We start from the raw sequence: 18,614 nt of genomic DNA, 5'->3' as shown, positions 1-18,614 counted from the left end.
AGAGATGGTAATGGGTAGCTCAGGCTCACTAGAGATAAAAGCCCAGAAAACCCAGAGTTAGGCCGTGCGAAAAACATCAAAAGTGGACATAAGGGGCCTTGTGGATACAGAGGAAGTCTTGGCCTACTCCAACAGAGCTGAAGATGACTTTCTTAAGCAGGACCCTAAAGTAATAGGGATTCCAAGGTCTAGATCACAGTCACTTGTTCCATGTTGGTATACCAAGAAAATGCCCCTATAAGCAGTGGGGAAGCATGGATTGAGGTCCCCTGTTGCAGTCAGTTGTCCTCTGTGTGTCTTTGAAAAAGCATGTTGCACCACATAGTGGAAATCAACTGACCTAAAGTAGGACAAAGCCTTGCATACTTGCAAACTTAAGCTGGATACACACTATCCAACTTTTGTGGTTAGATTTCCTTCAGATTTACCTTTTCTATGTAGTGCAAGGGCCTGCCAGATTGCATACAAATTGAAAGTGTTTAGGTTTGACCTCATATTATATGGTTTTGGTAAATCTAAAGGAAAAAGTCTTCAGAAAATCTTATAGTGTATGGCCCATTAGGTAGCTGGTGCCGATGACAGTCACAAGTGGCAGAAGATGACCTAGTCACTGTAGATGGGCAGTGGAACGAGACTGGATGATCCATGCAGTGCTTCAGAAACAGGCATAGCAGTGGAACAGTGTCTCGTTTAAGCTAAATGGAAGGAGAAAGAGCAGAGCAACGCTAACTTCATAGGACTTTTGAATGATGGTTTGAGATGGGGTTATATGGGGGCTTGCTTAAAGTGGAGTTCCACCCTAAATTTATACTTGCATCCATCTTCTCGCTCCGGGTCACCTGAAAAACAAATGGATAATCACATTTTTTTTTTTTACTTACCTCGTAGAGAAGAAAATATACTTACCTTACTTCCTTCTTCCTCCCCTCGGCGGCCACGGCCCATCGTCACTTCCTGGCTTTGCAATGATTCCTGGGAGCTGAACGTCATCGCTCCCAGGAATCATTGCGCCTGCACCGGCCCCGACGTCAGTTCCGGGGTGCACGCGTCATTCCCTTCTAAACAGCTTCTGGGCATGCCCAGAAGCTGTGGAGGGATGACGCGCACGCACCGGAAGTGACGGCGGGGCCGGTGCAGTGCATCATGGGACCGAAGAAGACGGAAGAGGATGCATGAGAGGATCGCACTGGCTTCAAGCTGCCCACACCTGAGATGGCAGCGCTGGACAATACCTTTTCAAGGTAAGTATTTGTCCTAAAAAGGTAAGGTAAGTGCAACCCGGGACAGATCAGAGGCTAGCCATTGTGGAATGTACTAGCCCTGACTGTCCGGGGGTATTTTTATTAAAAAAACTATTCCCAGGGTGGAACTCCGCTTTAACTTTTTTTTTGTTTACTGGTGTACTATTCCCCTGTAGGCAGCTGCATAACCTATTCCTAGGTCCCTTAATGGACTAAAAAAAAAAAAGTCTCGGAAAAGTGTGTGTGTGTGTGTGTGTGTGTGTGCAGTGTACTTTAATTTTGATACATCAAAAGGTTTCTTACATTTGTTCCTCTTCCAGTGGCCAGGGGATGAGTTTAATGATGCCATGTCCTTGAGACCATGCAAACCAGAAGCCATCAGGAGAGAAGGCAACACTCCACGTCTCACAGCTGGACTTCCAATCATACAGCTGCTCTCTACCAGGACGTAGCTCTGCCAATAGGACAGGGGCATCTGGAAAGACAAACATTGCTAAATGCTGCATATAAATAAGCAATTAAAAAAGAATTGGGCTACAATCTGGTAAATTCAAACCTAAGGTCCTAACAGGTTTCACGGGTCTCTTGTCACTAAATCTTGTTCACAGCGTCCTTGGTAGTAAAGTGCTGGATTTTAAAGCCACATTCACACTGGCGAATTGGCCCAACAGTGCTTAAATGCAAGAACCCCAGCATGGTTCTTGGCAATTACCTGTTGGAGGCAGCCCCTATTAAAGCAAAGGAGTGGTCCTGGCTCCCACAAGTAACTGTGGCTGCTTGAATGTCATCACTATGCAGCAATCACCTGCGACTTATTGGCCCTGGACATAGACGGTCTGCATCCAGGGCTAATCTTGCAATCACTTGCAGGTGATTGCTGCATAGCGATCACCAGGACCCTTGCTGGGGTTCTCCAATGTAAAGTGCTGTCAGACCAATTCGCAAGTGTGAATGTGGTCTTCGTGCTGCCCTGTACAGAAAAATCGACAATGACAATCCCTTTCTGTTATGACAATCATGAAAAGAGTGTCCTTGGCGCTTTCTTGTTTATGCTGTGTGTAAAGCTATTACATACTCTGCAGCAATATGTAAATTGCTGACACTTTATAATCACCATCAATAACCACAAATATACTAGAGATGCATCGAAATTTCAGCCGCGGAAACATATCGCTAAATCGATAAATGGTGTTATCTGCATTTTGCCGATAAGAGAAAAAAGGTGCCAATAATGGCGCCTAAAATGCTTGCAATTTTTACGTGACTTCGCAGGCGATTTTGCACCCATTTACTGTGCTTATTGTTTTCATGGGTCATGTGACATCAAAAACTTAACATTGGTGTGTTAATGATGCATTCTTGCTAAGTTTTCAATGCATTTTACCAGGGAGGTGCGAAATGCAGCAAGAAGGATTTTTAACACCACAACGGAAGGGCAACGGACCAGTGTGAAGACATACATAGAATTTAAAGGGATACGTTTTTCTTGAGCTTTTCTTGTGCTAAAGGTGCCAATGAGGCTGGGTTCACACTGGTGCAAATCACAGACATCACATGTGATTCGCACCACATTGCAATTTTAATTCAGCCATACAGTTTGTACAGCTGAATTCTCAGCACATTCGGACCAAAAAGGTACAGGACCCTTTTTTTGGTCTGCACTGGAACCAGATTGATCCGATTCCTGTACCATTTCACAGTTCGCACTGCGATCTGTGAACTGAACTGGGGGTGTTATTAACCCTTACACTGACACCCGCAGTGGTTTGCAGATGTCAATATAAGTTTCCCGCATCGCACCAGTGTGAACCCAGCCTAATGGCTGGCAAAGTCCTATTCATTTAAACTGATGATATTAAAAAGGTCGAAAAAAATACAATTATAAAAAAACAAAATAAAAACATTTTAAAAACTGTAATTTTCCGTTTTCGGCCAAGTGCATCCTGCATTTTCAGTGCCAAAAATTCCTAACCTAAAAGCAACATTTTTTAAAGTTTTTTTTTTTTTAATGCAAGTGTTTAAGAGAATAAAATGAACAATAATTTAACAGAATGAAATTAAGCTTTTTTTTTTTTTTATGTCCCATAAATCCACTGACTTGGAGATGTCCCTATCTGGGGTATATATCCCTATATAATGTGAGATATATATTGTTTTTGGACACAACCACACTTTTCTGTTAGCTGTTCATTTTCCAATGGCCCAACATCGAAATCTTGATTCTTATTTATTCATTAGGCTGGCTGTAGTAGAGGCGAACATGTTACCTACAAATATTTATTCTGCAGCTAAATAAATTAGATGTACAATATATAAATGATGAAATCATATTATTTTATTTTAATTAAAGATTAATATTTCAGCATCACCTCTTAGGCCCCTTTCACACTAATGATCCGATCAGATGTGCCTGTCAGTTTTTCAGGCAGAACTGATCAGATGCTCCATGCATCCCTAAAGGGGCAGCGGATGTTAGTGGAGACATCTCCGCTGACACCCGCTGCCATCCGATCCAATCCTGTCTGTCAAACCCTATTTTCCATCCGTCTGGCAGATCGGATAAGAACGGACAGGCGGTCCGTTCTCATCCGATTCCCCCATAGCGGACAGCGGGGATCTGACAGCGCCGTCTCCGCACACAGAGCGGAGACTGAGCTGTAATCCGCCTGCTCATCGGGGATGGGCGGATCGATCCCCCGCTGAGCAGAACGGACTCCTTTGACGGAACAGAGCCGTGTGAAAGAGGCCTTACGGTGATCTACAAAGTGATGCAAACAAGGGTGAGTAAGGCAACCCATAGAGAAGTCATTGTTTTTGTTCAACTAGTGGGTTGTTGTGGATGGGGGAATCCTCCACGCTAGCCTATTGTATTCTCACAGCGGGGAGATTTCCCTGCCCTCAGAATACAATGATAAAGCCGGCAGCACTGATTGAGTGAGGAACATCAGACAGGCAGTTGTACAAAAGTTGATTGGTAGATCGATTCTGTACTCCCTCCCCAAGTATGGATTGAAATTCGATCCGTCCCCGCTGAGCTGGGCAATTTTTGATCCATGTATGGCTTAACAGATGTAATACAAATTAACAAGATGTTTCAAGTGACAAGTGCATACAGGTGTACAACAAAACAAATACAGAAATAATGCAATAAACCAGGACTGAGTTATAAAACTGGAGAAAAGAATATGAGAACAAAAGAGAGGTGTGGCCAGCAGAAAGTAATCAGGTTTCATTTTTCAACTCAAGGAAAAAAAAGGGATTTCAATAGTCATTATGAGCAACAAGTCCACTGTGAGAGAGCTATGTCCATACAGGCTTACACACATCTACAGTGCCTTGCAAAAGTATTCAGCCGCCCCCCCCCCCCCCCCCCCCGCGCACATTTTTTGTGTTTTGTTGCCTCACAACCTGGAATTAACATGGATTGTTTGAGGATTTGCATCATTTAATTTACAGGACATGCCCACAACTTTGAAGATGTTTTTTTTTTTTAGGACAAAATAACAGAAGAAGTCAATGTGCATAGCTATTCACCCCCTAAAGTCAATACATTGTAGAGCCACCTTTTGCAGCAATCACAGCTCCAAGTCGCTTTGGGTAAGTCTCTATGAGCTTGCCACATCTTACCACTGGGATTTTTGCCCATTCCTCCGTGCAAAACTGCTCCAGCTCCTTCAAGTTGGATGGTTTGCGCTTGTGAACAGCAATCTTTAAGTCTGACCACAGGTTTTCTATTGGATTGAGGTCTGGGCTTTGACTAAGTCATTCCAACACATTTACAAGTTTCCCCTTAAACCACTCAAGTGTTACTTCAGCAGTGTGTTTGGGGTCAGTGTCCTGCTGGAAGGTGAAAAAACATCCCCACAGCATGATGCTGCCACCACCATGTTTCACTGTGGGGATGGTGTTCTATGGGATAGGTTATGTGTTGGGTTTGCGCCAGACATAGCGTTTTCTTTGATGGGCGAAAAGTTAAATTTTAGTCTCATCAGACCAGAGCACCTTCCTACATACATTTTGGGAGTCTCCCACATGCCATTTCGCAAACTCAAAACGCGCCATTTTGTTTTTTGCTGAAAGTAATGGCTTTCTTCTGGCCACTCTGCCATAAAGCCCAACTCTATGGAGCATACGGCTTATTTTCGTCCTATGTACAGATACTCCAGTCTCTGCTGTGGAACTCTGCAGCTCCTCCAGGGTTACCTTAGGTCTCTGTGCTGCCTCTCTGAATAATGCCCTCCTTGCCCGGTCCATGAGCTTTGGTGGGCGGCCTTCTCTTGGCAGGTTTGATGTTGTGCCATGTTCTTTCCATTTGGTTATGATAGATGTGATGGTGCTCCTGGGGATCATCAAAGGTTTGGATATTTTTTTTTATAACCTAACCCTGACTTGTACTTCTCAACAACATTATCTCTTACTTGTTTGGAGAGTTCCTTGATCTTCATGGCAGTGTTTGGTTAGTGGTCCCTCTTGCTTAAGTGTTGCAGCCTCCGGGGCCTTTCAAAAAATGTGTGTATATTTAAATGACAGATCATGTGACACTTAAATTGCACACAGGTGCACATCATTTCACTAATTATGTGACTTCTGAAGGTAATTGGTTGCACAAGAGCTTTTTATGGGCTTCATAACAAAGGGGGTGAATACATACGCACATGCCAATTTTCTGTTTCCTATTTCTAAAAAATAGTTTTATGTGTATAATTTTCTCATTTTACTTCACCAACTTAGACTATTGTGTTCTGATCCATCACATAAAATTGAGATTAACAAAACATTGAATTTAAGGCTCACCTCTCCTAAACAGATTTGATGTATAGTTTAAAATGTAAACTGGCTATACACAAAGATTTTTGAACAAATGTTTGCGTGAAAGTTCATACACTCTTCATGCATTCAATGACTGGACAAATATTGTTCAAAAACACTTCAGATTTTAATTTGTTTATAACATTCAATTTTGAAACAAATGTAATTTCCTGAAGGAAAACCATATTCACATTTAGAAATTTGATTCAGAAAAAAAATTTCCATCATGTTCTTTTGAATTTTCTTGCCACTATAATCAAAAACGAGTGTTTTTTTTTTTCACCCCACTAACAGCTTAAGACAGCAGCCAGGTTAAGCAAGGACTGCAGTCACTAATATTTAAGGTTGAGGCAATTTTTTAAAGCTTTAGATTATGATCGTTATACAGGATTTAAATAACGCCAACAGTTTGCGCAGCGCATTACATTAGGGCAAACTGTACAGTTACAATTCAATACAGGAGGAATCAGAGGGCCCTGCTCATTAGAGCTTACAATCTAAAAGACAGAGCAGGGGAGCATTGGAACTCCCATTAACCTTTTACAGCTATTTTTGTATTTATTGTGGAGGTTTTCCCTTCCTTCCTTTTCTGCCTGACAAGAGTAATAGACAGGAAGTGAGAAAAACTCCCCAAACGGGCATAAAGATAACAAACATTTTTCTAAAAGACTTGGGAAGTGATGACACTCCTGAAGACACCTGGGATGTATGACATCATTTGCCTAGGCCAGAAACCAGGAAGGAACTGAAGAAATGTAAAATAAATAAGTTTTAAAGAAAGGAAATGTGATATACTTTCCTTTCTAGTTACTAATGCTAGCAGCATGATGATTAAAAAATAAGATTTTTGTAAGATCTTACCGTAAAATATTTTCTCTGATGTCCATCGACAGATGCAGCCTCATCTCCATGAGCTGAGTGGGTTATGCTCCTTCCATCAGGAGTAGTCTAGGCAGGAAAATGTAAATGTAAATGCCCTAGGCCTAGGGGCTGTCCTTCCAGGCATAACCTCCACTGCCAAAGCCCAGCACATCAATTTAGTTTTAAAGCAGTGAAGACAAAAGAACCAACCCCAAACAGAGGGTTTAAGATCTTACAAAAATCGTATTTTCTCTATCGTCCATAGACGCATCCTCATCACCATGGGGACTTCCTAAAGCAGTATAGGCATGAGGGGTGGGAAAAACGCAGACAGTAACATCAACTCCAAGAGGCTAAACCTAGCCAACCAGGCAACATAGAGCTTAACCAAACAATAGGAGCTCACCCAGGTAAAAGACCCCTAAGAGAACAAAAAAAAAAAAAAACATTCTCTTATGAAACAGCAGCCTGCAAAACCTTGCGGCAAAAAGAGGCATCCGAAGATGCCAACAAATCCACCTTGTAAAATTTTGTAAAGGTGTGCACAGACGACCAAGTCGCTGCCTTACAAACTTGTACAACAGAGGCCTGATGGCGAAAAGCCCAAGAGGCACTCAGCGCTCTAGTAGAATGCGGCTTCACAGGGAAAGGAGGAACCTGTCCCTTGATTGAATAAGCCTGAACAACCGTCTGCCTGATCCTTCTCGAAATGGTCGCAGTGGACGCAGCCAAACCTTTGTGAGGACCATCGGGAAGGACAAAGAGAGTCCGACTTCCTGAAGGACTCAGTAACCGTCAGATAAACCCTTATTGCCTGAACCACAAGGCAATCTCCTTGGGATGTTTAGGCTTAGGACATAAGGAAGGCAACACAATGTCTTCATTAAGATGAAAATTTGACACCACCTTTTGGAGAAAAGATGGATTAGGTCGGAGGACCACTTCATCCCTGTGGACCACCAAATAAGGCGGACAGGAAAGCACCGTCAACGTCAAGAAGTGATAGCCACTAGGAAGGCAACCTTCTGCGACAAAGAGAGCAGAGAAATCTCCCTAATATTCTCAAAAGGAGGCTTTTGAAGAACAGACAAAACCAGATTAAGATCCCACAGCGGTAATGGGGATCTCCTCGGAGGAGCCAGATGACGCACCCCCTGAATGAAGGTGCGAACCAAACTGAGTAGCCAACGGATGTTGGAAGTAAATAGCCAAGGCCGAAACCTTGCCCTTGATAGTACCCAATGGCAAGCGCTGCTCAACCCCTTTTTGTAAAAAGGCCAAAACCCCAACTATAGAAAATAAGCAAGGGTGCAGCTGCAGCGATTCACACCAAGAAATGTACGATGATAGATCTTCCTAGATGTCGACTTCCTGGCCTTCAAAAGGGTAGGAATCACCGAATCAGATCCCTCAACCCCTTGCTTTCAACAGCCAAGCCGTTAAAACCAGCGACCGTAAAGCAGGATGGAAGATCGGTCCTTGAGATAGTAGATATTCCCACAGAGGAAGACGCCATGGAGGATCCATGACCATTTTTACCACCTCTGCGTACCAAGACTGCCGAGGCCAGTCTGGTGCCACCAGAACGACCAGAATGCCTTCCATCGCCACCCTGTGAAGAAACCTCGGCAGGAGAACTAGGTAAGGCATATATCAGGCAATACTGACTCCAAGGAGCCACCAGAGCGTCTGTGGCGTCGGTCAGAGGATCCCAACACCTGGCCACAAACCTCTGAACTTTCCTATTGAGGCGAGACACAAAACAGAGCCATCTCCAGAGTCCCCCACCGGACACAAAGAAGATGGATGCAGGGACCACTCCCCCTGATCCAACACCTGACGACTCAGGTAATCTGCCTGCCAATTCTCCACACCCGGGATGTGGACTGTGGAGAGAGCCGGAGCACTGTGTTCCACCCACACCAAAATCTCGGTCACCTCTTTGGCCACCAGGGCACTCCTGGTGCCCCTTTGATGATTGATGTAAGCCACAGCCTTGGCATTGTCCGACTGGACCCGAACCGGAGAGCTGCGTAACCGACTCGTCCAGTGAAGCAGGCAGAGCTTGATCACTTTCAGCTCCAGGATATTGATCGACAAGGAAGACTCTTCCGTCGCCCAAGTCCCATGGGCACAGAGCTTCCCCAGCACTCCACCCCAGCCTGAAAGGCTGGCGCCTGTGGTGACCACCGTCCAAAAGACCGGCAGGAAGGACTTGCCCTGGCACAGGACAGGTGACTGGAGCCACCAAGAGAGAGCCGACTTTGTGAGATGGCTCAACCGAATCTTGTGGTTCAATGACTGAGGATCTCTGTTCCATTTTGACAGAATCTCTTTCTGCAGCTGTCTCGTATGAGCCTGAGCAAACTGGACCGCTTCAAAAGGTCGAGACCATCAGACCCAGGCCCCTTAATGCAAGCCTGCAAGATCAGCCTCCATCAGCAACCAGACCGCCCTTTGCCATTCTGAAGATTAATAGAGTATGGATTAAAAGCGGTCCCAGATTGTGGTAAACTGGGCGCCTATATAGCGTATTAAGTGCAACATCCTATTACAAGACTAAACTTCTGAAGCTTGTCCAAGGGAAGGAAGACCCTCGCCAGAGCAGAGTCGAGAATCAGCCCCAGATAAGTGACCCGCATGGACGGTGTCAGGGCAGATTTGGCGACATTGATCGTCCACCCAAATACTTGAAGGGTCTGAATGGGGATAGAAACGATGTCCAGCAGATCCAAATGGGAGACTGCACGCAACAGGAGATTGTCCAGATATCCCACAACGGAGATACCTCGCTGACATAACAAGGCCAGCAAGGGGGCCAGGCCCTTGGTAAAAATTCTGGGCACCGAGGCGAGACCAAAGGGTAATGCCACAAATTGAAAGTGCTCCTCTGCCACCGCAAAGCGGAGAAATAGTTGATTTCCCTCGAATATGGGGATGTGGAGATACGCATCTTTAAAAACGATGCAAGCCAGAAAATCCCCTTGATTCAAAGATGCCACCACTGACCAAATGGACTCCATTCGAAACTTCTGCACCCGCACAAAGCGGTTTCAGAGCCTTGAGGTCCAGGATTGGACGCACCTTGCCCTCCTTTCTTGGCACAGTGAACAGGTTTGAATAGAAACCTTGAGAGCGTTCCTGTGAAGGAAACGGCACAATCACCCCTTGAGCCAGGAGATCTCGCACAGCCTCCCGCAGATCCTTCAAATGCTCCGGAAACAGGTGAATATTCGACTGAAAGAACCTGTCCCCTGGCCGGGACCAGAATTCGATCTTGTACGCAGAGCAAATCAGTTCACAAACCCAATCGTCCTGAATGAAGGAAGTCCAGGGTTCCTGAAAGAAGCCGACGTCCCCCCCACCTTTGACATGGGTGAGGGCGCCCCTTCATGCTGAAGAGGACTTGTCTGCCGCACAGGACTGGCTGGCCTTGAGCTTGCCCCAGGGATTCTTAGCTCCTCCAGAAGTTCTGAACGGCTTACCTTTTTCTTGCGCCCCAGAGGCACAAGAAAAAAAAGGTGGAGTAGAAAAGGAGGGACCCCGCTTGGTACGGGGAGTCTTACCCTTGGAGGATTGAGAAAGAGGAGTACTCTTCCTGCCACTCAGGCCCTTGATTAACTCATCCAATTAGTTGCCAAACAACCGGTCTCCCAGAAAAGGGAGATCAGCTAAGGCTTTCTTAGAAGATTGGTCAGCCGACCAGCTCTTCAACCAAACCATGCATCTTAAAACAATGCCCACGGCCAAGACCCTGGCCACCAGGGGAGCCGCATACATAGATGCATCACAAAGGAACACCAGAGCCTGGATAACCTGGTCCAACAGTTCCGGAGTCTAAGGACTCCCGCAAACCCCTAATCCATTCCGTCACTGTCTGCGACACTAACACAGACACAAAAACCGGTTTCAAAATGGAACCCGCCAGCACGTGAAGATGGTGGGAAAAGGATTCCACCCGCCTGTCCCCTGGATTCGTAAAAAATGGGAAAACCTCCACAGGCACAAGGGTAGATTTGTTCAATCTGGAAACAGGATGGTCCACTTTAGGTGGCACCGTCCAATGGTTGGAGACCTTTTCAGCAAAAGGGGACCGGCGTTTAAAGCGTTTAGGCACCACTAACCCGTGCTTAATGCGTCGTCATTGGTCATTCCCAATTTCATGAAAAGTGTCGGGACAAAGGAAAACCCTGTCAGCTTTTGGAGACTTCTGAGAGCCAAAATTTTTTTTTGATATTTATAATATATATATATATATATATATTATAAAATATAAATATTATATTAATAATATATTATAAAATATAAATATTATAATATATATATATATATATATATATATATATATATATATCTTAATAATATAATTTACAATTTATAATATTTGATATTTTTCTGATACTAAGGTGATACAGTGTAATCCTCCCAGATTACATTGTATCACCTCCTTTTTATGTGCTTGTGCAACATTTGAATTTCCCTCCCAGATCCGCTCCCATGCACCATTGCTGCTGCAGGGAACGGAACCAGGAAGTCATCAGAGCGACAGACGGACGGCGCGGCGGGGATCTCGGCGGCGATCACAGCAATGGGAGATCATCGCTGGATCGCCAGGAGAAGGTAAGAAACCCGCTGCAGGCCCTGCACTTCTACTCCGAGCGTGACTCAGGGATACCGATCCTAGCATGAAAAAAAAAAACCCAGAGTCACGCTCGGGGTTACCGATAAGGGGGTTAAGAGCTCCGATCGCGGTATCCACCACTGATCGCAGTGGTCTGCAGGGAACCAAACTGGACCACAGAAAATGAAAGGATATGCCCACAGGGACCCCAAGTACTGTACCACCTCAGACAAACCATCCTCCTGAATCCTTCAGCAGAATGGAAAGAAAGGCAGGAAGTGACCTTGGCTCAGCAGCAGGAAATGACTGCACAGGAAGTGATGTGGCCTGAATAGGGTTACACTGCTGAGTATAGCACCAGGACTACACAAAGATGGATGCCCATACAAAACAATAGGAAACTACAGGAAAAATGGCTGCCCCATAAAAGGTGACCACAGTAGGTACCAGCAATCCCAAGGGACTATGCCACCCCCCCCCCCCAGAATGCCAGGGCACTCCAGACACACAGCCACCACAGGGACAGACAGGGAAGGGGGAGGGAAGGACACACAGACCGGGCACCGGGCAGTCCAGGGGGATCTTTTAGGAGGCACAAATCCCATTATCCCCAGGAGAGGATCCACATTCCCCATAGGCCAGCAGGACCGGGTGGGCTCAGCTCCGGGAAGACTGCCTCCCACCCGAAGTGGGGGTGCTGCCAGCCGAGGGGTATGTTGCGACTCAGGGAGTTCCAGGTCGTCGCGTCCCGGCGAGGTATCCGCTCGCAGGCTCGTCCCCCTCCGGAAAAGGGGACCGCGGTGGCTAGGCCTAGGTCAGAACTATAAACCTGCTCACACTCGTAGGCCAGACTGGGGGGACCATAAGGATCTAGATTATCCAGTGAGAAGCCCCAGCCGGCATCGTTGCTTGCAGATCACCAGGAAAATTCTTCCCTGAACACTAGCTAGCAAGTGAGTAAAGAGAAATAAAAGTAAAATATTCTTAAAAGAAATAAAAAAATTAAGACCGGAGTCCCAGCAGGAAACCTAGGTCCTACTCCTTCTCTAGGCAGAAACAAACTGATGTGCTGGGTTGTGGCAGTGGGCGTTATGCCTTGAGGGACAGCCCCTAGGGCGTGTACATTCAAATTTTCCTGCCTAGACTACTCCTGATGGGAGGAGCATAACCCACTCAGCTCATGGAGATGAGGCTGCGTCTGTCGATGGATGATAGAGAAATAATCATTGTTGATTGGGAGAGTGAAGTTCCACTTTAAATGATCACATTAGGATATTGTTAAAATATTCTCGACAAGGGTAGAAGCATTTGCAAATTAAAATATTTCTACATTTTGTTATCTCTTATGAAATGTACTCAATTTTTTCAATGTTCACTACTTCAATTTAAAAATATTTAGCAATGCTGCATGCCTCAAACAACATATGGGGATTAGTGCTCCTAACAGACAACTGTGTACATGAGCCAAACCTGACATTCCTCAGCAGTTAGAGAATCAGAAGAAATGTCAGGGTGCAGGCTTGAGCAAGCACATTCCATGTTTAAAAAGAAAACAAACAATCTCCTATATATATAACAGTAGCTTTTGCACCTACAGTGTTTTGCAAAGTCAGATTCCTCACACCCACTCAAACAGGAACTGAAAGGACAGATACATAGTGCCAGCTCACTGAAAGAGAAATCCAGGGACAAATTCCTTTCACCCAATAAACCCAGGAAAACACACACATGCTGTTCGCCAAGTCAGCGAATCATGCAATCAAAGCCTTCACCTTACCCAAAGGTCACACCACCATCAGTCCTGCTTCTCAACAAAGTGGATTCCTGTTACATTCCATACACAGATCCGAATCCTGCTTTCGTCATTCATCTTTAATATAATCAAGCCCTACTGATTTTCTCCATCTCTTTTGTCTTGTTCCCTCTATCACAAAGGAAGTGAAGATTTTTTTTCACCTTATTGATAGCCTATGTTCTCTCAACAACTTAAAGCGGTACTAAACCCAAAAGCAAAGATTTATTACCAATTTGTAGATGTGGTGGCTGCATTAGTCCTATTTTAGGCTCTCTTGCTTCTATTTTTATTTGGTGATCCAGCCAGTAAGTCTGTTGTCTTTCAAAAGAACAGGCACTCATGCAGATGTTTTAGTTTAGAGGGATGAGACAAACCATTTAACACTGTCAGGAGTGTTTGCAATGATTTAAATTATTTAAAACCTTTATTCTAAAAAGGAAAAAAAAAACAGTTTGATGTAACTGATTATAAAGTGTGAGCTGGGGTTTTGCTTTAATTTGTAAGTGTATTTAAATCTTCTCGTACATATACCACCCCACCCCCTCCAGACTGGAAATGCTACTGTCTGCTGTGCCCCCTGTGCTTCTTCATCCAGAGTGTAGGCACACTAATGCAGGAGTTATTTTATTGGTCAGATTCACCAGGTGAAAACAGAGGGGGGAAAAAACAAAACAAAACAAATGCAACCACCATGTCGAATAATAAGTAAGCTGCAATACATTACATTTTTTGGTTCTTGGGTTTAATACCACTTTAAAGCGGAGTTCCACCCTAAAAACTATTTTTCCACGTCCGCTAGCTTAGATGAACCTGAAAAAGAATTGGATAATTACATTTTTTTTTTGTTTCACTTACCTTGTTTTAATGAATATATACTTACCTTCCTTCCTGTTCCTCCCTCTGCGGCCGCGGCCCGCGCCGTCACTTCCTCCTTGCATTGACTCCAGGGAAATCAGCGTAATCCATCCCAGGAGTCAATGTGCCTGCACCAGCCCTGCTTGTCACTTCCGATTCAGGCACGTCATTCCCTGCTGAACAGCTTCTGGGCATGCCCAGAAGCTGTGCAGGGATGACACACCTGCACTGGAAGTGGCGAGCAGGGCATTCTGGGACTCCGACGTCACAGAAGAGGATGCTCTGGCTTCAGCTGCCCACACCTGAGATGGCAGCTCTGGACAAGACATTTTCAAGGTAAGTGTTTCTTCTAAAAGGTAAGTGAAACAGGGGACAGTTCAGAGGATATTGTTGCTTAAATGCACTAGCCCTGACTGTCCCGGGGGTATTTTTAGGTACATTTTTTTTTTGCCCGGAACTCCGCTTTAATCTGATTAATTTACTCTGTGACAGCTCTAGATCGATCAGCAACAACATTACAATCACTAACAGGTTAAGTGAATACCTTGATTATCTCTTTTACAATAGCATCTGAAAGTTGGTGAGATATTTTAGATAGCAAGCGAATGTGTTGTCCCTGAAGTTGATGTGCTGAAAGCAGAAAAAAATTGGCAAGTGTAAGGATTGTGACTTTGACAATAGCCAAAATGTAATGAGGAGATGACTGGGTCAGAGCAACTCCAAAACTGCAACTCTTGTGAGATGTTCCTGGTCTGAAGTGGCAAGGACCTACTAAAAGTGGTCAAGGAAGGAAAGCCGTGAACCGGCAACAGGGTCTTCGGAGGCCAAAGCTCACAAAGGCAATGTAGTCTGATCCAATAGATGTCTGTGTATTTTGGTTATAGTTTCAAACAATGGTTTGGTAAAGCTCAAAATTTGCAGGCATTCTGAGATGCCAAGTCATGTAATCAACAAAGCTTGAAGCCTGTTCCAATTGTACTCAGGACTTTCATGCAAAAGAACAGGAGTTGGACAGTTCCTGGACTGGATATTTCAAATCGAAGACTGGAGTGTCTTAAAGTGTTACTAAACCCAGGACCCTGCATTCACCATATCTGGTCTCCCACAGTACACAGAACATGGAAATGTAATGATTTTAGCAAATATAAACTGTTCAACACCTTTTCCCATCAGCAGTATATAGCAGTCTGGTGACATCTATCAGTGTCCAGCCGAGCACTGGTAAAGCTTGTAGGAGTTTTCATTCTCCTCTGGCTGATCTATGAGGCTACATGACCCCTGACCCTCTGGAGAGTTCTGATTGGCCCTGTGCTAATTACTCGCACCCCCCCCCCCTCCACAAAAAAAAAAAAACTCTCTAGCAATACACACCAAACTGAGCATGTGCAGAGTGGCCCCAAAGTACTATCAGCAGATGGATTGCGGACAGTGGAAGAAGGGATGGGGGGGGTGTGTAAATCAAAGATGACCGGATCAGCCTTTTTACACAATGCGGAGGATTGACCCCCTTAGGTTCCACAGTAAGTATATCAAGCATGCTTTACTGCAAATACAGACTGATTTTACTGTTGTGGGTTTAGTAACACTTTACATTATTACTGTGGAAGGAACACTTTGAATAGTCTTGGACTAGACCCAAAAAACTCAAGATGATTGGTCGGTTCCAATAGTGGTTTCTAAACATTCAGGATCTATCCAAATTACTGTAAAGCCTGGATGGTCAATTTCGAGTTGTCGAAAAAAGCCCATGCTGACTGTTCCCTCTACAGGAGGTAGTCTAGGAAACCCACTATGGGGATGCCATGAGAACACAGCAGGGTTAGTAGAGGGGCCAACACCTTGGTGAATACCCGAGGTGGAAGGGCAAGGCCCTAAACTGTTGGGAGCAGAGGCCCCATAGCAAAGCAAAGAAATCATTAGCGCAGTAAAGAGAGATGACATTTAAAGAGGTTTATAATTATCTATTCTCAGGTCGCTCCGATCACACGATCAGCTCCCTGTGGCAGCTTCAGGGGAGAGGAGGGACAGCCGATAACAGATGCCCCATAGTAAGCCTATGGGTGACATCACCACACAGGCATTGCACCCATTCTCCTCTCCCCTGAAGCCAGCCACTGGGGAGATCATATGATCAGGACCATAGTGCCCTAAGAATAGGTAAGGATAAGCATCTTCCTTCTATAGGGTAGTTAGAATAGGATTTAGAACAGGGGAGCAAGTTTAAACTTAGTTAGTGGTAGCCTGGACTTCCACTTTAGGTAAGCATCTCTGATGTTCACAGAAGCCAGAAAGTCTCCATAGAGAGTGGAGGCAAAAACTGATTTTGAGTAGAATTTTTGGACTCAAATGAAGACATTCAGAGCTTTGAGATCCTGAATGGGATGAATGTCCCCATTTGGCTTGGGAACAGAGAGTAAAAACCCTGCAACTGTTCTTCCACAGGAACTGAATTCAGAAAACAGAGAAAGAGGGGGAGAGGGAGAAGACCTTGCATTCTGTTACTTAGGCTTCTTCTACTAGGCAAGATGGTGTTCTTGTGACCAGTGGCATTCTTGATGATGTTGTCAAGTGCTGGTCTGAAAAGAACCCATCAGTCAAAAGCCATGCAGAGCAAATCCTTTTTACACAAGGGCTCCAGGGTCCAGCATGTTACACAAAATGCCCTATACAGTGCATTGCGAAAGTATTCAGCCCCCTTGAACTTTTCGACCTTTTGCCACATTTCAGGCTTCAAAACATAAAGATATAAAACTGTAATTTTATGTGAAGAATCATCAACAAGTGGGACACAATCATGAAGTGGAACGAAATTTATTGGATATTTCAAACTTTCTTAACAAATAAAAAACTGAAACATTGGGCGTGCAAAATTATTCAGCCCCTTTACTTTCAGTGCAGCAAACTCTCTCCAGAAGTTCAGTGAGGATCTCTGAATGATCCAATGTTGACCTAAATGACTAATGATGATAAATAGAATCCACCTGTGTGTAATCAAGTCTCCGTATAAATGCACCTGCACTGTGATAGTCTCAGGAGGTCCGTTTAAAGCACAGAGAGCATCATGAAGAACAAGGAACACACCAGGCAGGTCCGAGATACTGTTGTGGAGAAGTTTAAAGCTGGATTTGGATACAAAAAAATTTCCCAAGCTTTAAACATCCCAAGGAACACTGTGCAAGCGATAATATTGAAATGGAAGGAGTATCAGACCACTGCAAATCTACAAAGACCTGGCCGTCCCTCTAAACTTTCAGCTCATACAGGGAGAAGACTGATCAGAGATGCAGCCAAGAGGCCCATGATCACTCTGGATGAACTGCAGAAATCTACAGCTGAGGTGTGGGAGACTCTGTCCATAGGACAACAATCAGCCGTATACTGCACAAATCTGGCCTTTATGGAAGAGTGGCAAGAAGAAAGCCATTTCTTAGGCTCCGTTCACATTATAGCGTATGGATCACGGGCAGAACCGCCGCGGTTCTGCCCGCGATCGGGAGATTATTGCAAATCGCGGGACGCCTGTGCGTTGCCCGTTGATTTGCAATAGACCCCCAAACGCTGAGCGCTGTTGCCGCGATTTCCGCCTGCCGAATCGCGGTAACATCGCGCAAAAAAAAATCGCGGGACGCAATACGACCAAAAAAGTACAAGAGCTTCTTTGGATCGTATTGCGTCCCGCGATTTTTTTTGCACGATGTTACCGCGATTCGGCAGGCGGAAATCGCGGCAACATCGCTCAGCGTTTGGGGGTCTATTGCAAATCAACGGGCAACGCACAGGCGTCCCGCGATTTGCAATAATCTCCCGATCGCGGGCGGAACCGCGGCGGTTCTGCCCGTGATCCATACGCTATAATGTGAACGGAGCCTAAAAGATATCCATAAAAAGTGTCATTTAAAGTTTGCCACAAGCCACCTGGGAGACACACCAAACATGTGGAAGAAGGTGCTCTGGTCAGATGAAACCAAAATCGAACTTTTTGGCAACAATGCAAAACGTTATGTTTGGCGTAAAAGCAACACAGCTCATCACCCTGAACACACCATCCCCACTGTCAAACATGGTGGTGGCAGCATCATGGTTTGGGCCTGCTTTTCTTCAGCAGGGACAGGGAAGATGGTTAAAATTGATGGGAAGATGGATGGAGCCAAATACAGGACCATTCTGGATGAAAACCTGATGGAGTCTGCAAAAGACCTGAGACTGGGACGGAGATTTGTCTTCCAACAAGACAATGATCCAAAACATAAAGCAAAATCTACAATAGAATGGTTCACAAATAAACATATCCAGGTGTTAGAATGGCCAAGTCAAAGTCCAGACCTGAATCCAATCGAGAATCTGTGGAAAGAACTGAAAACTGCTGTTCACAAACGCTCTCCATCCAACCTCACTGAGCTCAAGCTGTTTTGCAAGGAGGAATGGGCAAAAA

At 44.9% G+C, this 18,614-nt stretch overlaps 1 protein-coding gene across 1 annotated transcript in view; it reads right to left on the bottom strand.

Moving 5' to 3' along the window:
- The window catches only part of WSB2 (WD repeat and SOCS box containing 2), a 91,681-nt gene that overhangs the window by 52,435 nt on the left and 20,632 nt on the right, over window positions 1-18,614 (bottom strand). Inside the window, exon 2 of the mRNA XM_082243456.1 lies at window positions 1,545-1,716. Coding sequence (XP_082099582.1) covers window positions 1,545-1,716 — 172 coding nt within the window. The remainder of the gene's footprint in view (window positions 1-1,544; window positions 1,717-18,614) is intronic.

The sequence above is a fragment of the Pelophylax lessonae genome, assembly GCF_965119305.1.
Source record: "Pelophylax lessonae genome assembly, chromosome: 1".
NCBI lineage: Eukaryota > Metazoa > Chordata > Amphibia > Anura > Ranidae > Pelophylax > Pelophylax lessonae.
This window is presented reverse-complemented; position numbering and strand designations above follow the sequence as displayed.